The sequence below is a fragment of the Bos javanicus genome, chromosome 10, assembly GCF_032452875.1.
Source record: "Bos javanicus breed banteng chromosome 10, ARS-OSU_banteng_1.0, whole genome shotgun sequence".
Lineage (NCBI taxonomy): Eukaryota > Metazoa > Chordata > Mammalia > Artiodactyla > Bovidae > Bos > Bos javanicus.
The window spans coordinates 60,480,749-60,506,409 of NC_083877.1; the positions used below are offsets into that span (position 1 = coordinate 60,480,749).

Here is a 25,661-nt window from a genome sequence, read left to right on the forward strand (position 1 = left end):
CAGACACATAAAGACAAGTACCATTTATATGAGTTAGCTAGAATCATCAGATTCATAAAATCAAAGGTCAGAATGGTGGTTCCCAGACACTAGGGGAGGGAAAAGTAGAGAGTTAATCATCAGTAGACAAACAGACAAAACATTTTCAACTAAGTAAAATGAATGAGCTCTAGAGACCTACTGTACAGCATTCACCTCTAGTCAACAATAATGTATAGTACGCTTAAAATTTATTAAGAGGATAGATTTCATATGTGTTCCTACTACAATAAAAAAATAAAGTGTTTAGTAAAAAAAAAAGAATAGTTTACTCAGTTCAGTTCAGTCACTCAGTTGTGTCCAACTCTTTGCAACCCCATGAATTGCAGCACGCCAGGCCTCCCTGTCCATCACCAACTCCCAGAGTTCACTCAGACTCATGTCCATCGAGTCAGTGGTGCCATCCAGCCATCTCATCCTCTGTCGTCCCCTTCTCCTCCTGCCCCCAATCCCTCCCAGCATCAGAGTTTTTTCCAATGAGTCAACTCTTTGCATGAGGTGGCCAAAGTACTGGAGTTTCAGCTTTAGCATCAGTCCTTCCAAGGAACACCCGGACTGATCTCCTTTAGAATGGACTGGTTGGATCTCCTTGCAGTCCAAGGGACTCTCAAGAGTCTTCTCCAACACCACAGTTCAAAAGCTTCAATTCTTTGGCACTCAGCTTTCTTCACAGTCCAACTCTCACATCCATACATGACCACAGGAAAAACCATAGCCTTGACTAGACGGACCTTTGTTGGCAACGTAATATCTCTGCTTTTCAATATGCTATCTAGTTGGTCATAACTTTCCTTCCAAGGAGTAAGTGTCCTTTAATTTCGTGGCTGCAATCACCATCTGCAGTGATTTTGGAGCCCAAAAAAGTAAAGTCTGACACTGTTTCCACTGTTTCCCCATCTATTTCCCATGAAGTGATGGGACCACGTGCCATGATCTTCGTTTTCTGAATGTTGAGCTTTAAGCCAACTTTTTCACTCTCCTCTTTCACTTTCATCAAGAGGCTTTTTAATTACTCTTCACTTTCTGCCATAAGGGTGGTGTCCTCTGCATATCTGAGGTTATTGACATTTCTCCCAGAAATCTTGATTCCAGCTTGTGCCTCTTCCAGCCCAGCGTTTCTCATGATGTACTCTGCATATAAGTTAAATAAGCAGGGTGACAATATACAGCCTTGACATACTCCTTTTCCTATTTGGAACCAGTCTGTTGTTCCATGTCCAGTTCTAACTGTTGCTTCCTGACCTGCATATAGGTTTCTCAAGAGGCAGGTCAGGTGGACTGGTATTCCCATCTCTTTCAGAATTTTCCACAGTTTATTGTGATCCACACAGTCAAAGGCTTTGGCATAGTCAGTAAAGCAGAAATAGATGTTTTTCTGGAACTCTCTTCCTTTTTCCAATAGTCTACTAAAGAGAAACAACAATGAGCAATAACAAGCAACAGATGGAAAGACAGCTCCTCACAGCCAAAGTAGAGGCTCAGAGTCAATAGGGTATCCCAATCTGGGTTAGCCTGAAAGCAGAGCCTGACACAAAGACTTGAGTGCAAGTAGCAGAAATCCAGGAAACAGGAGGACAAAAATAAGGAAAGTGAGACAGAAAAGAAGAAAAGTCAATAAAGGTGCTTAATATGCAGGTCACCACAGCGAAAAACCACCGCCCAATTGCTCGGGGATCTCTCTGAAGAACCATGGAGAACCATGGTTCCAACCATGTTGGAAGGGAACAGGTCCACCTATGAAAGGGAAGGGAAGCCTGGGTCTTTTATCCACAGACAGTGCCATCATTGCCCCTAGAGGGGTTAACTTCTCCCCAGAGATGTGCCTGGGCAGCACAGCAACTTTCAGTGACTCTGGAGAATGCCCCAGGATGGCAAAGAGACATTCATGCCAGCTACTAGCTTGACAAAGTTACTGGCAATGCTGGAAGCAGGTAGGCTGAGGGATGGGGAATAGTAGTCATGATCTTCAGAGTCTACCAGTAAAATGTGAAACCACCCAAGTCTAAAAGAAGAGTTAGGTGTCCAGCAAACCACTTAAAAGGTAGGGTGAAAGGATTGGGAAATTAAGACAGAAGGAACTTTGTAAACAAAAACATGGAGATCAAAAACCATGAGGTGCTCTAAGCAGGGCCAGACCTGGTTAGTACTTGGATGGGCATAAGGTGCTTTTAAAGAATTCATAGGACTTGATTGTGATTGTAGCATAGAAAGAGGATGAAGACCAGTAGGAACAAGAAATACAGTAAAAGAGAAAATAAAAGCAGTAGGCAGAGGTCTCAGATATGCAGATGACACCATCCTAATGGCAGAAAGCAAAGAGGAACTAAAGAACCTCTTGATGAAGGTGAAGAAGGAAAGTGAAAAAGCTGGCTTAAAATTCAACATTCAAAAAACTAAGATCATGGCTCTGGTCCCATCCCTCATGGCAAATAGATGGGGGGGAAATGGAAACAGTACAGACTGCATTTTCCTGGGCTCCAAAATCACTGTGGATGGAGACTGCAGCCAAGAAATTAAAAGACACTTGCTCTTTGGAAGAAAAGTTATGACAAACCTAGACAGCCCATTAAAAAGCAGAGACATTACTTTGCCAGCAAAAGTCCATATAGTCAAAGCTATGGTTTTTCCAGTAGTCATGTACAGATGTAAAGGTTGGGCCATAAACAAAGGCTGAGCACCAAAGAATTGATGCTTTAGAGCTGTAGTGTGGGAGGAGACTCTTGAGAGTCCCTTGGACAGCAAAGAGATCAAATCAGTCAATCCTAAAGGAAATCAACCCTGACTATTCAATGGAAGGACTGATGCTGAAGCTGAAGCTCCAATAGTTGGACACCTGATGTGAAGAGCCAACTCATTGGAAGAGACCCTGATGCTGGGAAGCATTGAAGGCAGGAGGAGAAGGGGGTGACAGAGGATGAGATGGTTGGATGGTATCACTGACTCAATGGACATGAGGTTGAGCAAACTCAGAGATGGTGAAGGACAAGGAAGCCTTGGTGTGCTGCAGTCCTTGGGGTCACAGTGAGTAAGACATGACTTAGCAACTGAACAACAAGGCAGAGGTCAGATTATAAGGGCTTTATATGTTATGCTAAGTAAGGTTTTACATTGTATCCTGTACATAAGTGGTTCTTGGCCTTTCTAGGGTTATAGAGACTTTTGAGAATAGAATAAAAGCTATGAACCTTCTCTCCCCCATCTGAGTGCATAAATATATGGAATTATACACACAGTTCAACATACAGTTTCCTTGGATTCAAGTTAAGAATTCAAGCTGGAAACAAGAAAAGATTACTGGCCTTTAGCAATTATATAGTCAGGATTATTGTTTCTGAACAAAAGAAACCTATATGAACTAACTTAATTGAAAGGAATTAATTTTAAAGGTATTAGAGAACTCACAAAATTTATTAGGATTACATATTCCTAATCTCTGTTAGAATTTGAGAATCCAGGTGGGAATAAGCCACGCACCGAGTGAAATAGACAGTGAGGACCATTGCTGAGGTCTCCTCCATAAGTCTGGCTATGACATTAGATTCTAGATACTTTGTCAATGGACCTTTGCCTAATAGACTGAAAGCCCAAAACATAAGCATGTGCCAGGACACAGGAGGAACCAAGGACCCTTGCTCACACTCAGGTGACAAGACAGGAGGAAAATCTGACCCCTCAACTTTTACCATAGGAGGCAAACCTTCCTTCCTTCTCCAGCATGCACATAACAGATTTCCCCAGGAAAAGGCCTGGATGCCAGGTAGTTAAGCTACAGTGTCTGCCCCAGCAGCAGTGAAATACCACAGCTCTGTTAGCATTTAAATCTTTTCTCCAGACCACCCACCCAGTTTCCCTCACATGACTGGATTTCAAGTCTCCCTCACTGATAATTTCCCTGAATACACATTAGTCCGTGTATGCCCTTCTTCGGAGAAGGCGATGGCACCTCACTCCAGTACTCTTGGCTGGAAAATCCCATGGATGGAGGAGCCTGGTAGGCTGCAGTCCATGGGGTCGCTAAGAGTCGGACATGACTGAGCAACTTCCCTTTCACTTTTCACTTTCATGCATTGGGGAAGGAAATGGCAACCCACTCCAGTGTTCTTGCCTGGAGAATCCCAGGGATGGGGGAGCCTGGTGGGCTGCCATCTATGGGGTCGCACAGAGTCGGACACGACTGAAGTGACTTAGCAGCATGCCCTTCTTAAGAGTGGTCTCCCCACATCAGTCTGAGGAATGCAAAGTAGAGCTGGACAGTCATCTCCTTCATTCTCAACACAGTGAGTTTCTTCACATAAGCCTTGTAATACCAAACTGCAAAAAGATTGTGTGGTGATGGAAGAACACACAGCATTGGTCTTCAAACTAAAAGTGATAAATATTTTGGGAATCAGATTTAACTTGGATAAAAACTTCATCTTGGGATAATTAATCAAAAGAAAATAAATAAATAGGCTGGTCAGAGAGAACTGGAAACGTTATCATGGAAGTGTATAATTAATCTTTTTGAGGCTCCCATACCCCAAAATGGTTTCCCACTCTTTGAAGGGGGGCACTAAAAGCAGTTGTGGTTTTAGCTGTCTTTGCACAATCATGGAGCTGCACGCTACTAGCCAATTTCTCTCCAAACACATAGCTCCACTGGGCTAAACTAAGAGTTGGTTTCCAAGAACAGCCATGCAGAGGTGGATGGGGGAAACCACTTCAGAATACACTCCAGAGTGCCTGTTTTCCTATGCAGCACAGTTATAATAAGTCTCTGCTCTGAGGCATAGAATCTTTGGAGTATTTAAGCAGTAGAATGGAAAAACACTATACAGTCCTCATTGAAGCTGGACCACAGTTTCAAATTTATTTCCCCAGTAATAATATTTTTCATAAATGTGAAGTTTCTGAAATGGTCAAACCCACAAAAAATAAACAGCTGTTTTCAGCCACATTAATATCCCATTCCCATGCTGCAAAGATTAAATTAAGTTAGCATTTTACATTTAAGAGGAAAAAAAGGCTTTAACTACCTGCTTTTAAAAGCAAAACCACTGATGAAATATATATATATATATGTGTGTGTTTTCAACACAAACCACATTAATCCATGGAAAATTACATTCCAAGAGGCACTTGTGAATGTTTTCAAATCCACAGCATAATGCCATCTTGTCTGTAGAGAATAACAGCACCCCCACATATTTATAGCTTCCCTCTCTCAGATTTTCAGGAGCAGAAGAGCCAGCACTGTTTTATAATACATTCCACTCCTCCGATCCTGAAACCTTTGCTTCACTCTGCTGCAGGCACTGGCACCTGCATCCTGCTTTCTGGCAATACCGTAAGCTCCTGTTAACTCCAGCGCCATTCAAATGACAAGACAGAGTCCACTGCTCCCTTCCCTCTCGTTCTATACTTTCGTACTTTGGATTCTTATCCCAGGTCTGAACAACTGCTCTACCTTCTAACTGGCCTCCCTCTTACTGCCTATTAACCTGTATTGTTGCTGTTGTTCAGTCAACGAGTCCTCTCTGACTCTTCTGCAATTCCATGGGCTGTATCCTGCCAGGATCCTCTGTCCATGTGATTTTCCAGGCAAGGATACTGGAGAGGGTTGCCAGTTTCTTCTCTAGGGGATCTTACTGACCCAAGGATCAAACTTCAGTCTCCTACATTGGCAGAAGGATTCCTTACCCATGAACCACCAGGGAAGCCCATCAACCTGTATACAGCTACCATAATAAACTTCCCCAATTACCATTTTGATCACGGTGTTCCCCAGTATTTCATTGTATCAAATGCTGCAGTATTGTTCCATGGTCCAATAAATGCGGGCACACACAGTCCAATGCAGTGGGACACAATGGGTCTACTGAACGTTCATGACCCTTTCCAACCTCTTACGGTGTGTCGGCACCATGCCTTGCTTGCGATACCACACTCCATCACTGCCTGTCCAAGAGTGGAGGCCCATGTCGGTATGCTACCCAGACTAGTTTTGTAATCCCCAGATCTCAAGGCCCCTCTTCCATGAAGCTGTCCCCCAACATTCCAGACACTGAATACTATGTATTCCCTTCTAATTACAATGATCACACACTACTTTAGGAGGGCAGAGATTGTGCCATCTTTATCTTTGTAGCTCAGCCTAACACCCTGTCTTGAATAGAGCAGATTCTCAATAAATATCAGCTCCCATCCCAGCAGCAGACGAAGAAGCTGGAACTGCTGGCTGGATGAGCTGCATTTTTGTTTGCCTCTCTTTCTTGAGGAAACTAGTTTCCCATTAACTTCCCAGAACTACCCTAACACTTTGTTTTTAGAAAACATTAAAGGAGCAATCTCAAGTCAGTTGAAAAGAGCTCAGGGAGTTGGGCAGGAATCTTGGTCAGAGCTGAATGAAGGACTATGGAAAACAATGGTCACACTTGCCTAGAGCTGGCCAGTGCTGGTATGTTAACCTAAAAGGGAATGAGTTCTTCTTGTCTTTGCTTTCTCCCATGAACTGAATTAAAGACAGAACAAAAACGTAAGAGACAAAGATGAAGGAGAGGCAGAGGAGATATCAGTAGTTATCTGAGAATAAGTAGTATATTTCCATCAGAACACTTTAATCATTATTTTAGTATTTTCTTCCCACAAAATGATAAATAAATGAGGGCAAGAACTATTCTGGCCTTACAGATTGCTAATGCATCTGTTGCTAACCAAAATAACCTCAAACTTAAAGCATCTAGCACAATGCTTGAATAGTTGCTCTCAACTGAGTACCAGTTGAATAAAAGGATAAAAATTTGCTTCTGTTCTCTTACATTACTCACTTATTTGCCAGTATGATCAAAAGTAGTAGTTTACCAAAATACAACAGTTTGAGCAAGTGAGAAGCTATGTTATGTGCCACACAAAAAATCTAATCCCAGCTAGATTATACAGGATGTTGCCCAGAGTTTGCTTCTGAACAATGTGTTCTGGAGCAGACCAAGAAGGTGACCTGGGCAATGGATGAGGGGCGAACTCGTAGTGGGGAGCTTGTCCTAATAGCCTCATGGTGAGTACTGAAGACAATATGCCTACACTGCACCCAGACTTTCCAAAGGGTAGAATTAGGGAAGGTAAAATGTTTCAATTTCATAAACATCTAATGAGATGCCCCTATTCTCAAGGTGTTTGCAGTATAATTGGTGATAGACTGAAAAGAGGGAGCGTCCCCAATGGGTCAGTGGGTGAAAAATCCACCTGCAATGCAGGAGACTTGGGTTTGATCCTGGGTCAGGAAGGATCCCCTGGAGTAGGAAATGGCAACCCATTCCAGTATTTTTGCCTGAAAAGTCCCATGGACAGAGGAGCCCAGTGGGCTACAGTCCAAAGGGTCGCAAAGAGTCAGACATGACTGAGCATGAGCATCCTGAAAAGATGAATAAGGATGCTATTTCACAGAAGCCCATGATCGCAAATGTGTTTGTGCAGCCCTCTGGGAACCAGAGTGGGAAGTGAATGCTCACGGGCATGAGTTTGTTTGTGGTTTCTCTGTTTTTGTGTATGTGCTCCTCCATAAACAAGCAGTGTGTACACGTCAGGCTTTCCCCCCTTTATTAGATTCATTTTACCTTTATTTTTGTCCATATGACTCTTTCCTTTTTGATCTTCATCTGTCCCCCTTACCCCTATAAGTCTAAATGACAGAAATGAAGCACATATCTTGTTATTTCTTGTCTTAATTGACTAGAATTTTATATCTGTTGTTCTTGGAACATTTCATAGTTTCCCAGTAAAAGACTAAACATACTTCTTTCCTATGGAAATAGTCTCTGGTCTTTTTAATGTTGCACCAGTGGTCCTTGACAGAAGAAAGGCTTTGTAACATTAAAGTCTAATGGACTGAGGGATGTTCATTCTTGTGGTCTCTCCCACCCCATTGCCTCCTAAAGACAATACAAGGAATCATCTTCCTCAAACTTAAAAAAAAGAAAAACCACATACAGTCTCTACCCTTAACATAGAGCGGTGCCCTGCCATGTTTTCATCTGGAATTTACAGCATGAGTGACGATCAATTGATATTTATGTGTTTAAAACTTTGAATGTCTAATTTTTCCAAAGAGGACGTACAGAAGGCCAACAGGCACATGAAAACATGCTCAACATCACTAACCCTCAGAGAAAGGCAAATCAAGACCACAATGAGATATCACCTCACAACTGTCAGAATGGTTATAAAAGAACACAAAGAACAAACGGTAGTGAGACTGTAAATTGGTGTAGCCACTGTAGAAAACAGTATGGAGACACCTCAGAACAAGTGAAAATGGAACTACCATATGATCCAGCGATTCCACATCTGGGTAAATATCCAAAAAAAAAAAAAAAGTTCAAAAAGATACATACACCCCAATACTCTTAGCAGCACTACTTCAGAGAGATACATGCATGCCAGTATTCATAGTAGTAGTATTTTTAAGTGTCAAAATATGGAAGTAACCCAAGTGTCTCTCAACATATAAATGAATAAAGAAGATATAATATATATACAAACATATATGATACGTATATATGATATATACAGCAACACAGATGGACTTAAAAGAGAAAGACAAATGCCGTATGATATCATTTATATGTAGAATCTAAAAAAACGAACATTTACCAGGAGGGAGCAGGAGGGGCAATAGAGGGGTAGGGGAGTAAGAGGTACAAACTGTTAGGTATAAAACAAGCTGTTAAGGATATACTGTAAAACACAAGGAATATAGCAGATATTTTATAACAGCTATAAATGGAGTATAACCTTTAAAAATTGTGAAGTACTATATTACACACCTGTAACATCGTATTTTACAGCAGCCATACTTCAATTTTAAAACTGTGAATGTCTATACAGATATAATGAATAATAATTTTTGTTGTCATTACTATTGATATTTGGCAGTAATCTGCAAAAATGATTAGGTACATGCATAGTAACATACCTCTGCTGACTCACATGTAACAAATTGGGAACAAACATATGTAAGTAGGAAGAGGTACACAGTTTCTACTTCAGAAGTTTTTGCTAGGAAACTTTCTTCCCCCTGAAGCTAGGTACTTTGAAAATAATAAAGGCATAGGAAGTGAACCTATTAATATCAAACAGCAAAGAGGTTTTCCTGGACCATGCCCTAAGATTCTAGAATGACAGTTTCCTGAAAAGAGATTGAATGCCACAAGATGGGGAAAAAATGATAAGCCATGAGGACTAAGAAGGCTTTCACCAGACAAATTGCAGATAAAATGCCAGTGTGAGAGAAATGTGCATCTTAAAAAGATGTCATAGTATGTCTAATCCTCAAGTGAAGATAATTTGGAATCTGGTCAAAACAATATTCATCATCCCAATTGTCTGAAAGGAAATGTCAGCTTCATATTTTAAGATGAGAAAATAAGCTGGTTTCATTGGTATCAGCAAGATTTAAATGGGCTGAGACTCCCAGCTACACAGCACAGGTCAGTGTGGTTTTCATTAGTTAGAGCTGTTTCCAAATGTTCCAGTTTTCCTTGTACACGTTGAGACAGACTGCACTTGCCACCCACTCTGAAATTCATCACATCCACTTGACCTGCTTGAGCCAATGAAAGAGAATAAGAGGCAGCTGTTATAAGTCAGTGAGCGATCAACCACAGTCCCTTCCTCAGACCACAATGATTATGGGCAAACACGTTGAGATGGAGCCCCTGCTGAGCCCAGGTCCCTGATTGTCTCAGATGAACAGACCATCTGCTGACTTGTGATCGAAAGGCAGAGTGGAAATGAACTTTTGTTGGGTCAAGCCCTGAGATGTCGGAACTGGTTGTTACTGAAGAAAAATCACCTTGAACACAGCAGTACAGGAGAATAAACACTTTGACCAAAATAACCAGAATTAACTATAAGAAAAGCAACTTTGTATACAAGGAAAATATTTAATTATATGGAAACCTAAAAATATGAACGTGAAAGTAAAGTAAAGTAAACCTAAAAATATGAACGGAACAAAAGGAAGGAACATAGAAATGACAAGATTGGCCTCTTAGGTAGACAAGGATTATAGAAGGTGGTTTCCTAACGCAAACCAGCAGAGAAGCACCAGGGGATACAATGAGAGGTCAGCCGTCCTCATATCTACAGAAGCCTCATTCTACTCGAAGCAGAGCATCTAATAAATTCACAACTGATCCTTTAATAATTTCATCTTGGCTATTGTAAACAGTGCTGCGATGAACACTGGGGAGCATGTATCCTTTTGGATGAAGTTTTTCTCCAGATATATGCCCAGGAGTGGGATTACAGGGTCATATGGTAGCTCAATTTTTAGTTTTTTATGTTCTCCATAGTGGTTGTACCAATTTACATTCCCACCAACAGTGTAGGAAGGTTCCCTTATCTCCACACTCTCCAGCATTTGTTGTTTGTGGATTTTTTTTTTTTTATGATAGCCATTCTGACTGGTGTGAGGTGATACCTCATTGTAGTTTTGATGTGCATTTCTCTAATAATTAGCAATGTTGAATATTTTTTTCAGGTGCTTATTGGCCATCTGTATATCTTTGGAGAAATGTCTATTCAGGTCTTCTGCCCATTTTTTGAGTGGGTTGTTTGTTTTGATGCTGTTAAACATCATGTGCTATTTGTAAATTTTGGAGACTAATCCCTTATTGGTCACATCATTTCAGATATTTTCTCCCAAACTATGGGTTGTGTTTTGGTTTTGTTTATTGTTCCTTGTGGTGCATTAGCTTTTGAGTTTAAGTAGGTCCCATTAATTTATTTTTGTTTTTATTTCCATTATTCTGGAAGATGGATCAAAAAAGATATTTTCAATATAGCCAAGACATGGAAGCAACTTAAAAGTCCATCGACAGAGGAATGGAAAAACACAATTTCATTGTGTAATGGATATATACAATGGAATATTGTGCTCAGTCACACTGACTCTTTGTGATCTCATGGACTGTAGCTTGCCAGGCTCCTCTGTCCATGAAATTCTCCAGACAAGAATACTGGAATGGGGTGCCATTTCCTTCTCCAGGGGATCTTCCTGACCCAGTGGAGTATTACTCGGTCATTTAAAAAGAATGAAATTATGCCATTTGCAGCAACATGGATGGACGTAGAGAGTGTCAGACTGAGTGAAGTAAGTCAGAAAAGGAGAAATATCATATGGCATCCTTTATATGTGGAATCTAAAAAGAAATGATACAAATGAACTTACTTACAAAACAGAAACAGACTCACAGACTTAGAGAACAAGCTTATGGTTGCTGGGGGAAGGACGGAGAGAAGGGATAGTTAGGGAGTTTGGGATAGATATGTACACGCTGCTTTATTTTAAATGGGTAACCAACAAGGACCTACTGTACAGCATAGAAACTGTTCAGTGTGATGTGGCAGCCTGAATGGGATTGGGTTTTACTTGAGCTGGGGCGGGGATTGGATTTTGAGGGGAGGATGGATACATGTACGTGTATGGCTGAGTCCCTGCACTGTTCACAACATTGTTAATTGGCTATAGCCGATTCAAAATGAGACAGTTTTCAAAATAAATCATTTCATGTCTCAGAAAGTAGAGATACATCCATGAAAAATTCAAGCGAAGGGAATACTCAGTAATAACAAGTCATGTATCTCTTAGACTTAAGAAAAAAATGAATATATATGTATAGTCACTGTCCTTTTCCTTTCTTTTTCTTCCCTTCCCTTGAGGCAGCCTTGAATGGTAGGACCAGCACGGCCAGAGTCAGAGGCCGTTGGGGCTGACAAGGTGGCCAGGAACTACAGGGGCCGGGCCAAGGAAGCTGGTAGAGACCTGAGTAACCCTGGGGGAAAAGTCATGCCAAGGCCAAGAAGACAACTGGGATGAACAAGTTGACTGGTAAGGTCAGGAGGCCAGGTACATACAGGGGAAATAAGCATATTAAGAATGATGGTAGCATATTTTTTTATGCTACAAAGATCTACGCAAGGGCACCAAGCGCCACAACCACTCGCGTACACTGTCCCTCAGCTGCTGGGTCGCCCTGTGGCATGGAGCAGCACCTCCAGGTCCCACTGGCTCCTCCTTCAACTTCTACTCTTGGAGTAGGCATTGGACTAGGTACATGTTTGGCTTCCACCGGTATCATCAGAACTGGAGGCCTGGAGGTAGTGAGTCTGACCCTGATTCCAGCTCCTCTTCCCGAGCTCCAGGTTGCCCTCGCTCTCCCCTACATCCATTGTCACTTCCTGCCTGTCTTTCCTACTGACTTCAGGCTTCAGCACCAGATGCGAACACTGTTTAAACAGCTTACAAGTTGCATGTTGTCAAATTCCTATAACACATCTCTTTCTCTGACAGAACCCTGACTGACAGCCTCATGTCACATAACGGTTAAGACCATAGAGGGAGGCCTCTGGACTCAGAATGTGTGGGTTTGAATCCGAACTCTGTTACTTTGAGCTGCATGATCTTAGGCAAGTTACTTAATTATTCTGTCTTGTTTAACTTCTCTGTAAAGTAGCAAAATACTGGAATTTAACTTATGGGATGTTCCTAGCATCAAAACCATCTAAAGCCAGTCTTTATTCTTTATGTTCCTCTAAATTAAATCTATATGCATGCGTGCTAAGTCACTTAGGTCATGTGCAACTCTTTCTTTGTGACCCTATAGCCTGTAGCCTGCAGCCTGCCAGGCCCCTCTGTCCATGGGATTCTCCAGGCAAGAATAATGGAGTGGGTTGCCATTTCCTTCTCCTGGGGGATCTTCCCAACCCAGGGATCGAACCTGGGTCTCCTGCATTGCAGGGGGATTCTTTACCATCTGTGTCACCAGGGAAGCCCTAAATCTAAATAACTTGTGCTATATTTCACTTACAGAAAAGTCCATGTGTGAATTAAGAGACCACTGTCAAAAGCACTGGGATGCAAGATAGACTATTGTGTTGGGTGGAAAATCTTAGTAACATTCTTTGTTTACAGAATGAAAAAGGAATATTCATCAGTATTAACAGTTATGTCACTGAACACAAATCTAATTAGCACTGTAATGGCCAAACTCATTTGCTTTTCTCTTTTAAACAAATTTCAAACAAACAAAAACAATACCTACCAAAAAATTCTTTATTCCCTCAGAGCTATCTGACTTTGGGAGTTTGACTATCATACTTCAACATTGTGAACAGATGAGGGGAGTTTGAGAGAGTGAGGAGAAGGAGGTGGGAGTGCATCAGTATTTAAATGTGTGTCCAAATGTGTTTAAGGGCTTCCCTGGTGGCTGAGGCAGTAAAGAATCCATCTGCAAAGCAGGAGACCTGGGTTCGATCCCTGGGTGAGGAAGATCCCCTGGAGAAGGAAATAGCAACCCACTCGACTATTCCTGCCTCGAGAATCCCATGGACAGAGGAGCCTGGCAGGCTACAGCCCATGTATGGGGTTGCAAAGAGTCAGACACGGCTGAGCGACTAACACTTTCATTTTCCAAATGTGTTTATGGCACAGTTTACAACCTTGAAAAGAACTATTTCATGTAGGTACTCTGAACATGAAGAACATATTAACAAACACGTGCAGCAAATGTTTTAAAAGTACTCAGAATAGTGCTTGTCACATAGCTAAGTGTTCACTGTTAGTTGTTATGAATAATATTAATGCACATAAACAGATTTTCTTAAAGGCTCAAAATAACCACTCTCTAGCTAGACCTTGAGTACATTTTCTAATTGGCCTCCTACCCATTACCTCTCCATATGAACAGAAGAAAATTAGTTTAACACATTTATTCATTTATCAAGCATTTACTAGGTACCACAGGAATTCCAGCACAAGCTGGAATCAAGATTGCTGGGAGAAATATCAGTAACTTCAGATATGCAAACTTATGGCAGAAAGTGAAGAAGAACTAAAGAGCCTCTTGATGAAAGTGAAAGAGGAGAGTGAAAAAAGTTGGTTTAAAACTCAACATTCAGATCATGGCATCTGGTCCCATCACTTCATAGCAAATAGATGGGGAAACAATGGAAACAGTGACAGACTTTATTTGGAGGTGGGGGGGGGGCCTCCAAAATCATTGCAGATGGTGTTGCAGCCATGAAATTAAAAGATACTTGCTCCTTAGAAGAAAAGTTATGACCAACCTAGACAGCATATAAAAAGCAGAAACATTACTTTGCCAACAAAGGTCCATCTAGTCAAAGCTATGGTTTTTCCAGTAGTCATGTATGGATGTGAGAGTTGGACTATAAAGAAAACTGAGCACTGAAGAATTGATGCTTTTGAACTGTGGTGTTGGAGAAGATTCTTGAGAGTCCCTTGGACAGCAAGGAGATCCAATCAGTCCATTCTAAAGGAAATCAGTCCTGAATATTCATTGGAAGAACTGATGGTAAAGCTGAAACTCCAATATTTTGGCCACTTGATGTGAAGAACTGATTCATTTGAAAAGCCCCTGATGCTGGGAAAGATTGAAGCCAGGAGGAGAAAGGGATGACAGAGGACGAGATGGTTGGATGGCATCACTGACTCAATGGACATAAGTTTGAGTAAACTCCAAGAGTTGGTAATGGACAGGGAAGCCTGGCGTGCTGCAGTCCATGGGGTCACAGAGTCAGACACGACTGAATGACTGAGCTGAACTGAACAGGAATATAGAAATGCACAAAACAAGGACCTTTTCTCAAGGATACAAATGCTATGAAAGAACGGTGCCTCATAACTCACATTTAGCTGCTATGACTATTTTAGGATTTATTTCTGGGGAATGCCATCATGGTAACTATTGTATATGAATTTCCTGTGAGGCTAGAAGAGTAGTTTCCAGCTTGCCATCACAGCCACAGGTCACCAGAGTCTATGGGGCTGCTGTTATCAGAAGAGATTCCCCCCTCTTCCTCCTTTCCTAAAACACGCACAATATTCCTGAAGCTGAAAGCTTAATATAAAAGGATGACCTTCCTAGAGAGATGAAAATCTTCTGTTAGAAAGAGGATCAGAGTGTTTGAGAGAAGAGAAGGTTTAGTCTTACTGGTCTAACTCTCCCACATCTTCTACTCCTGAGCCTGCCCAAATCACATTAACTCAAGAAACGTGGGGAACTCAAGGGTCTGAAGGTACATAGTATGAAGAGGCGGTCAAGCTCATAGGTTCATAAGTTCTGGGCCTACTTCAGTCCAAGATGACTGTAAGTCATCAAGTATGTAAGACTACTGCAGGGGTCAACTTCTCAAAATGTACCGGCAGAATCTGTTTCATTTCAGCTCTTTTAAAACTCTCACACAAGGGAATGAAAATTCCAGAATTCCCTGATTTTAGTGGCTCCAGGATGGCTTCAGGTGCCAAAAACAAGGCCCCCATTATTATTAGCCTTGTAGGATAAGAGTGATTCTGAGCCCTGACCTACCCCTCAGTGACTAGACTCTGACCGGTACACAGCACACATCACAGTCGCGTATGTGATTCCTACACACTGGCACTGAGCTGTCCCTACAGAAGTTGAGAGTTTTGAGATGCAACAGCTTTAAAATCATACTTAATAGATTATGTCTGCACTGCATTGTCAGTTCCCTAAGTATATGAAGAGGCAAGGTGAACTGATGGATAGGGGTATATGATGCACACATGCGAAAGAGGAAGAGGAAAACCGAGGAATGAAACATCAACCCAACTGATCTGGGTTAACAGTTCAGCCCATTTCTTCCTAAAAATTGAAGAAGCTTTACTCCTAGCATGATCCTGCCCTCTGTGGCCAGATAGCTAGAAGTCAACAGGAGCTGAGAAGCAAACCAAAGGGACTAGGAAGAGAGGAAAGGAAAAAGGGAAAGCAAATTTTCTCCACACTTGTATTCCAGAACAACTAAAGCATATTTTTTGTGCACAACAAAAAATAGTTACTTGATTTATTCTTTTATATTGTTTCAGAGGGATCTATTATCTTATTAAAATTAAAACAAAAGACAAAACTAAAGGACTCATTTTTATTTGGCCTTATTATAAGTTCATCATACAAATTTTAAAGATTTCTGCTCAACCAATATCTGTAAATTCTAGAAAGACCCTTTGGAGTTTCTTCTACTACTACTAAGTCACTTCAGTCGTGTCAGACTCTGTGCGACTCCATAGACGGCAGCCCAGGATTCTCCAGGCAAGAACACTGGAGTGGGTTGCCATTTCCTTCTCCAATGCATGAAAGTGAAAAGTGAAAGTGAAGTCGCTCAGTCGTGTCTGACTCCTAGTGACCCCATGGACTGCAGCCTTCCAGGCTCCTCCGTCCATGGGATTTTCCAGGCAAGAGTACTGGAGTGGGGTGCCATTGCCTTCTCCAAGTTTCTTCTAGGCTCTTTATAAAAAATTTTTTCTTCAAAATTCTTATAAGAACAATTTAATGTGTTAAAATCATAGAATGTAGTACCTGATATGAGCTATTTTTAAATCGATTTCCTTTATATTGAGAACACAATTGGAAACTGAAATTACTGACTCCTTTTATACTGTGAAGTACCTTTATATTTCTCCATTAGATTAAAAACTACTCTTCTTTGATGTAGATAAGATAATCCATGAGGACTACCTTTTTATCAAACAAGAAGATTCCACAGCACTTCTCATGGCTTTTCTGTAACACAAAAGCTCATGCACCAAGTTTCTGACCAAGTTGAGTTTGCTCCTTAAATTAAGCAAGCCACTGGATGCCACATGGCTTTACATTTTCTAAGGCAAGAGCACCAGAATGGGAAATAGCTAAAAGGAAACTCTATAACCACCAAGTAACCAACTTCCATCACTTCTCTTTAGTTGCAAGAGAAAATCATAGGAAAGAAAAATCAAAACTTGATATTACCTCCCTTATTGGTATAGGATTGCTAAAGCCAGTTTATTAATACACTAATATTAAAAAGTAAAGGCAGGAAGAGTATTGGATTAACTCAAAAGACTAGGACTTGGGATCTGGCTCCCGCATTTGCCAGCTCTCTAGTTTGTAACTACATGTAATTCTATGACCTTAGTTTCCTCATCTGTGAAATGAGGATAACCATGTGCCCTGGGGTTATTGTGAGATTCAAATCAAATGATACAGTTAAGAGTACTGTATAAACAATAAAGTTTTTGTTTGTTTTCTTACTGCAGATATCTTCCTAAACAGCATTCTATGCCAGTGCCTTATACTTGCTCAAAAGTCATGACTATTGCTTATGACTTCACAAGGATCAAGGATCCAAACATATTAGTCAGTGACTGAACAGCACTTTGTCAACACATAGTCACAGGCAAAGTTGGTCATCAAAGCAAGGAGATTAGTGTCCACCCAGCAGAGTGCTTCTAAGCACAGGGCCACCCAACCTGGAACACAGGCTGAAGTGAAGTGAAGTGAAAGTCGCTCAGTTGTGTCCGACACTGCGATCCCATGGACTATACATTCCATGCAATTCTCCAGGCCAAAATACTGGAGTGGGTAGCCTTTCCCTTATCCAGGGGATCTTCCCAACATAGGCTGAGCATTCCCAAAAGGAATGATCCCAATACATCCCTCCTTTGTCAAACTAGTGCCCAAAGCAGCTAACACATTTTCTACCTCAGTTTCTATTTAGTCCTTCATGGACTCCCCTGTTTATCCTCCAGTGTGTCCTTGACTTAACTCCTGTGCTAGATACACATGTGCCTCTCTCCTGACTCTCTCCACAGCTTCACCTTTTTCTCTGGGGTCACACCTGAGAAAACACCCTTCCCAAATCAGCCTGGACCCTGAGCTTCTAGAAACCCAGACCTTATGCCACAGTTTTACATAACTCCTATCTGGGGGTGGGCGTGCATGCGTGCATGCTCAGTCGCGTCTGACTCTTTGTGACCTTATGGACTGTAGTCTGTCAGGCTCCTCTGTCCATGGGATTCTCCAGGCAAGAATAGTTGAGTGGGTAGCCATTTCTTCCTCTAGGGGATCTTACCAACCCAGGGACTGAACCCACATCTCCTGCATTCCTGCCTTGGCAGGCGGATTCTTTATCACTGGGCCACCTGAAAAATAATTCTTAATTTTTTTCCTAAAGAATAACCCTTAAATTTTTCCTGACCAGTTCCTGGTGATGGATTATAGCCATTTAAACAATGCCTAAAGGATTTGAGAATTTTTCTTTGTGTGTGTGTGTTTAATTTTAATGGTCTCTGAGCATTTCTAAATCTAATTATTATGGAGAAGGAAATGGCAACCCACTCCAGTGTTCTTGCTTGGAGAATCCCAGGGATGGGGGAGCCTGTTGGGCTGCCGTCTCTGGGGTTGCACAGAGTCGGACACGACTGAAGCGACTTAGCAGCAGCAGTGACTATATAACATCCAGCTGAAGACTAGCCAGGGGGGTACTCTTTCTGCCCTCTTTTGATGCCTATGTCAGAAGCTTTCTCTGTCTCCTTTATAGTTTAATAAAACTTTATTACACACACACAAAATAAATAAATAAATAAATCTAATTATTAGAAATCACATGGCCTTTTGGAACTCTGGTTTAGCAGAGGCTGCAAGCCACAGTTTGACTGTAAACATCTCCTTGTACTCTCACCTCAAGGTCAACATCTCCCAACTCACACTCATATCCAGGTTATCCAGGTAAAAGAACAAAGGAATTCTGGCAGAAATAGAACAGAGGATCATGGATTTCCATGACAGGAAAATCTGTCCAAGTCAAAACTAAGTATGTTGAAGTATAGACACCTGGAATAATAGGGTGGTGGCATCCTCCTGAGTCCCCTGCTGAGGACACATGTCATCTATGCCTCCACTCATGCATTCTAAAGACAGTGCCACATTCAATAAGAACCACATTTTCTAAAGGGGTAATAGAAGCATTTACCTAAGGAATTAGACCAATCAAACACAGACTCAGAAGGAACAAGACAATGATATAAACAGATTTTTTATTTCTAATGTTAAAGCTGCATACCAAGAGAATTCAGGAGGAAATTTGGCTGAGGCTAGATGGCTGGATTCAGAGAATAAATCAAGTGAAATTAATCTAGGAGACTCTAGAATCCCACAGGCTGATTTATGTTCATGGTTGTTTTCTTGTTTGTTTTGTTTTTTTTTAACTTATTGCAAAAGGGGGAATCCTTGGAGGATGATAGAGTTATTCACTCAGTTGTGTCCGACTCTTCGCGACCCATGGATTGTACATAGCCTGCCAGGCTTTCCCAGTCCGTGGGATTTTCCAGGCTAGAACACTGGAGTGGGTTGGAGTGGGTTGCCATTTCCTTCTCGAGTTGAGGATGATAGAATTACAAAATAGATTCATTCGTTCAACATAGGTTTTGTTGGCACTCAATAAACCTAATAAATTATAGAAAATCATACATGTGGGCCAGTAGGAAAGTTATTTTAGATAAAGAGATAAGATTAAGTATTCATAACTTTTACAAAAACAATGAAATCATTATTTTTTAAGGGGCTAAAACTTAAATATACACATAAATAGTCATGCATATCCTATGATTAGAAAATTATCCTTTGTGTTTTCCAGATTTTTCTGAGAAATTAACTTATTTTTAAAAAAAATTCTTACTCAAAAGAGGGGTAGGAGGTGAGGGATACAGGCAGATGCAGAGAAAAAGGAACAGGGATACAGACAAAGAACAGGCTTCACACTGAGATGGATATAGATAAGAATTTATTGAGCTTTTACAATAGGTAGGAACCATATTTCAGAAAAGAGGAATGGGCAGTGATGGTCAGGATTAAAGGGAAGACAAAGAGGCTATTAGTGAGTGGGATGGTTCAGCCAGAACAACATTGTCCAAATGGGGATGTATGCGCTCAAACAGGAGACAGGACAGAACAGAGTTAAGACCAAATTGAGAAGAAACTTAACATCCACATTAAAGAGTTTAGGCGGTAGGTAACGGCGGACCTCTAAAGATTTCTGAACTAAGAAACGACACCATGAAAAGGCTGCTTTACGAAGATCATCTGACAGTGAATATTCTCAATGTCTATTAAGGTCTCTTTGCCTCTTAACCAAAAACCCCAAAATCTAATTATATAGTTTGGGTCTTTACTTGCTCTATATCTTTATTTAGATGCCTTGCCACATCACCAGAAATTCATCATCCTGCCTCCAAAATCATTCCCATCTATAATTCCCTAACTTCCCAGCATCCGTGCCTCAGCCTTCCTTATCTCCTATTTCTTTTCTTCTTCCCTTTCTTCCCTCCCTCCTTCCCTTCCTTTCTAGACAAAGGTAATCATCAATTCCAGCTGAACTGCCCTTTATAGTTTTACAAATCTAGTCACTGAGATATCCACCAACAATCCCCCATTTCAGGCTTTTCTGTGATGGAGAAGAGAACAGGCATCCCTGTAGCCAATATTTTTGGCATCCAACTCATACTGCACACAACACCTCTTGACACATTTTTCAAATACCCCATGTCTCATGCCTTGGAGAAGGAAATGGCAACCCATTCTCTGTGCCTGGAGAATCCCAGGGACAGAGGAGCCAGGTGGGCTGCCGTCTATGGGGTCGCAGAGTCGGACACAACTGACGCGACTTAGCAGCAGCAGCAGCATGTCTGTCTTCCAGACTCTTCTGCCTGAAATGGCCTGTCACCACTCTCCTCCTGGGAAGGCCATAACTTTCTTTTCAAATCTAGCTCAAATTCAAGCCACATTCTCTAGGCATTTAGTCACTCTCTCTTCCACACTCAGGACTCATAAGAAATACCTTTATTACCATGGGTATTATCTACTGTGACTGTTGTGAAGCACCCTCACCAATCAGACACTAAGTCACTATAAAGTAGAGACTACATCCTACTTATCTCTGTATCCCAGCATCCAGCATAATACCCAGCCCAGTGAAGTTAACACATATATTTGCTAAATATAAGAAATTGGATGATGTCTTAAGTCAAAGAATAAAGACTATTCCCCTGGAAGCGCTCCCTATCCAATGACCTACCCAATGTCTTTATTCAATAAACATTTTATGAATTTCCCCATTATCCATAAAACACTTGCACACAGTATTTTACAAAGTGTGATGATGGCCTATCTACAAAATCAACCTGATATATATCCCTCACCATTATTTTCAGAAAACATTCAATTGTCTGTAGTACTCTGGATTCCTCTCTTACTCCTCTCTGCCTGGAAGTTTTTCTGCCTGTCTACCTAGGAAATTTCTATTTATTCTCTAACTTTTGTCTGGTTGCTGTCTCCTTCGTAAAGCCAGCTCTGACTTCTTTCTTTTCTGGTCTCCCTAGACCCAAGAACACCTCCCTCACTGCACTCATTACTTCCTGCTGGATCAGTTTTTTCTTTGTTTCCACTACTATTTTGTAAACTCCTTAAGTATCAAACCCTGTTGTGTTTATTTCTGTGTTCCAATGCTCAGCCTCAGGGCCTAGAGTAGGGGAAGTAGGAGAGGGAAGAGAAATAGCAGAAGTAGCTGATGTTTATGAGTACCTCCATTACCAAGCATTGTTCCTAGCACATTACACCAATTACTTCTTTAAGTACCTCTTTCTCTTATGCCTATTTCGTGGAAAAACCAAGATAACAGAAAGATTAAAAACTTTCAAATCAGATCCCAAATCTAGTAAATAAAGATGTCTGGAAAAAAAAAAATAAAACAGAAGTCTGAGATCTTAATCCAGGCCTTATGGCTACGCTTTGGTCTACTGCCTTTCTGGAGTGGTGTCAGCAAACTTTATCTGCCAAGAGCCAGATAGTAAATATTTTAGATTTTGTGGGCCATTTAGACTCTGTCACAACTACTTAAATCTGTCATTGCAGTGCAAAAGCAGCCATAGCCCATATAGATGGCTGTATTCCAGGAAGATTTATTTAAAAAAAAAAAAAAACAGGCGGCAACTCTGATGAAGTTTATAGGCCAGTTTGTTCATCTAGAAATTCAACAAATATTCATCAAATTAAATTGGATCTAACAGTGTTGGGAACCAAAACCTTTTCCCTGCCCTCAAAAGATTTCCTTATCTTATCCTATAGCTGCCAGCAATTGTAGCAATTGCCTGCCTTTAGCAGGCAAATCCACTGTAGGCACTCAAAATCCAGCTGTAAACCTGAAGTGAATGGGGTGGGAATGGGGCTCTGATCTTTCCACTAAGTTCTCATCCCCAACTTTGCCTCACGAAGAGACTACTGGCTTAGCTAGATGTCCCAGCTCCCACCATTGATGTCTCACAAATAGACAACCTTTACTTCTGAGAAGCCACTCCAAGGCTCTAGCTCCTACATTTGCCTGGCTTCCATCTCAAGTTTTTTATGTTAATAGTATAAAAACAGTAGACAAGCAGAAAAAGCCTCCATGCTTAAGTGAGCCACATGTGTCAACCTAAGCAGTGAAGACTTCCTGGTGTTTCAGAATGTGGTTCCACAGCAGTCATGAGCACTGCTCTAACCTAGATCCTTTCATATAAGAAGTATAATAATCAGAAAAATGAGTATGAAAAAAGAAAGGATAAGAAAAAAGAGATGCTTATTGAATTGTGGATTTCTTTTTTTTTTTTTTTCACTTCAAATGGTACAAAAGAGCCATTTCAATTGATATACATACTACTGTATATAAAAGATAGCTAATAGAAACTTACTGTATAGCATAGGGTACTCTCAGTGCTCTGTAATGTACTATATGGGAATAGAGTCTAGAAGAGAGTGGATATATGTATATGCCTGGTTGATTCATTTTGCTGTACAGCAGAAACTAACAATATTGTAAGTCAACTATATAGTCCAGTTAAAAATTATTTTAAAAAAAGGAACCATTTGATTTGCTGAACCAGTATTGCTTTAGATTTCACAATATTTTAACATCTTATTGGAACTGAACAGAACCCTACAGTACCCTCCTCCCCTTGCCCCTTAGTACAAAAACAAGTGGTGAATGATTAGGGCAATAGAATCACAGACTCAGTGTCTGATGCACTTTCCTGAGTTGTTCTACAGATACTATCTATAACTTCCACTAGAAGAAAAAGCTAACTGCATGATGACCAAATTGTAGCCATGGCATAAACTGCTTCAACTTGAGCAGTACTGAATCTATGGCTAGCACAATTCCAAGAACTCGCCTCAAGAGAATGGGATTACCATTATTGCTCATAATAATCTATATCTTTGTGAGCATCTCTCTTAGCCTATATATGTTGCTGCAGCAGCAACATATATGTTAGTGAACAATTAAAATTGTCAGCAAAGAGATACTACAGACCCATGGTGACATTGTCTACTCTGTAGAATAAGGGATCCTGCATCAGCATGAAAAAGTTACAGAAGAAAGACCTTCACCCCTAATTTCTTAGAAATGGAATGATGTTCTGACAAGCAGGGATTTGCAAGCAGCTCTTTACAGAAGACTGCCCTTGGCAGGAATCCCCTGCTCTTGTCACCTTAGGAAAGCTATATTATAACTAATTTTTAAACCAAGCACCCCATGCTCTACTCATCTCCAACCCAAGGACATCTTGCAAATCTTTTAATCACACAAAATCCTGCCTAATTTGTCAATTCTTTGTCAATCAAAGAAGTAGAAATAAAGACTAATTAACAGATGACCAGATTTCTTCCCTAGTTTCCCGTTCAGTAACCTCCTGAACAAATTGTGTGAACAAGATTACATTAGAGAGAGATCACAAGGTGTCAACAAGCCTGCACACAGTGGGGAATGGCGATGACTCTGACCCCCTATCTCAGTGATTAACTGGGATTGCTTTTGTTTCCCTTTAAAAGCTTTCATGGCTGAAGAGAATCTTCGGAGGTGGCTTTCGGGGGATGCTGAGTCCACCATCTCCCAGGATTGCCAGCATTCTAATTAAAGCCACCTTTCTACCGACATTTGTGAGTACGTAATTGATTCTGTAAGTGGCAAGCTGCAGGACCAGATTCACTAGATCTGTTCAGTTCAGTCATGTATGACTCTGTGGCCCCATGGACTGTAGCACGTCAGGCCTCCCTGTCTATCACCAGCTCCCAGAGCTTACTCAAACTCATGTACATCGAGTCAGTGATGCCATCCAACCATCTCATCCTCTGTCGTCCCCTTCTCCTCCCACCTTCAATCTTTCCCAGCATCACGGTCTTTTCAAATGAGTCAATACTTCACATCTAGTGGCCAAAGTATTGGAACTTCAGCTTCAGCATCAGTCCTTCCAATGAATATTCAGGACTAATTTCTTTTAGGATGGACTGGTTGGATCTCCTTGCAGTCCAAGGGACTCTCAAGAGTCTTCTCCAACACCACAGTTCAAAAGCATCAATTCTTCAGCGTTCAGCTTTCTTTGTAGTCCAATTCTCACATTCATACATGACTACTGGGAAAACCATAGCTTTGACTAGATGGACCTTTGTTGGCAAAGTAATGTCTCTGCTTTTTAATATGCTGTCTAGGTTGGTCATAGCTTTCCTTCCAAGGAGCAGCAACTTTTAATTTCATGGCAGCAGTCACCATCTGCAGTGATTTTGGAGCCCCAAAAATAAAGTCTCTGTTTCCATTGTTTCCCCATATATTTGCCATGAAGTGATGGGACCGGATGCCACAATCTTAGTTTTCTGAATGTTGAGTTTTAAGCCAACTTTTTCACTCTTCTCTTTCACTTTCATCAAGAGGCTCTTTAGTTCTTCTTTGCTTTCTACTGGATAACACTATGAATTACATGTCCATCAGGACATTATCTTCAAAACAGGCAATCACAAAACTAGAAACAGGGTATACTAACTGCATGACAAGGGTTATATATGTTTCTAATGGTTATTCAAATCCTGATTTAATTCTAGTGAGAAATAATTTGTTGTTGAAATTCACTGAAAAAGATAACAGAACTTTTTCTGCCACAAGATGCCACAAGATGCTTCCTACAAAAATTTTAAAATACCAAAACAAACTATAAATGTACATTTAATATATTATTAGATCATCACTTTGGTTTCTGATCCCTAAACTGAGTTGGGCTCACATTTGAAAAAAACGCATGATGTTTCCAATGAATTTTCCCTGACCATTGTAATTCTGTGGTTGGCATAGGCCAAAGCAGGAGAATTACAATGGTGAATTGGGAACTTCTTGAGGGCAAGAGTGTGTGTTATTCACCTTTGCCTCACAAGAAAATCCAGCATATAACAGATCAGTAAGAATGAATTTTGAATTTAATGAAGCCAAGAATCTAGATAATTAAGTTTACTGAAATACATACATTCTCCAAATTCCCTCAAGCATGCTTCAAAATCACTAAAAACCCATGGGGCACGGAAACTTTCCACCTGGGCGTGGGGGAACAACACATGCCCTGTTTTCTCCAGCAGACTCACCATCTTGAGTGTTTGGACTGAGAATTTGGGTCTTGAGTTCCTGCAGGCTAATTCCCAGACATTTGCAGATCTCCTCAGGGCTGTAGGGTTCAGGGTGAAGGGCGTCCTCTGTGATCAAAAGCATTTCTTCCAGACTGATCCCCAGTTTGGCCTGTACCTCCTCCAGCCGCAGCACTTCTTTCCATGGCAAGCTTTTGTGCTTAGCCAGGAGCTGCAAATTCAAACCAAGATATATGGTCAGTTTTCATCCCAGAAATTGATATACACTATTTTAATGAGTGAAATTCAACTTTCAGCTTTTTTTTTTCCATTCAACCTATTCACAATTCCACTGCTTGAAAATGAACTCTG

General features: G+C 40.9%; 1 protein-coding gene and 1 long non-coding RNA gene across 6 annotated transcripts in view; one reads left to right on the forward strand and one right to left on the reverse strand.

Annotated features, from left to right (window-relative positions):
• GALK2 (galactokinase 2) overlaps nt 1–25,661 on the reverse strand; it is a 155,164-nt gene that overhangs the window by 16,452 nt on the left and 113,051 nt on the right. For all 5 annotated transcript variants that reach the window (XM_061428814.1, XM_061428813.1, XM_061428812.1 and 2 more), the window contains one exon: nt 25,311–25,521. In XM_061428814.1, the coding sequence (XP_061284798.1) occupies nt 25,311–25,521 (211 nt within the window). The remainder of the gene's footprint in view (nt 1–25,310; nt 25,522–25,661) is intronic.
• On the forward strand, nt 10,988–15,932 carry LOC133254680 (uncharacterized). Its single transcript, XR_009738737.1, has 3 exons — nt 10,988–11,170; nt 11,744–11,908; nt 12,371–15,932. It is a non-coding gene; the product is annotated as an uncharacterized LOC133254680 (long non-coding RNA).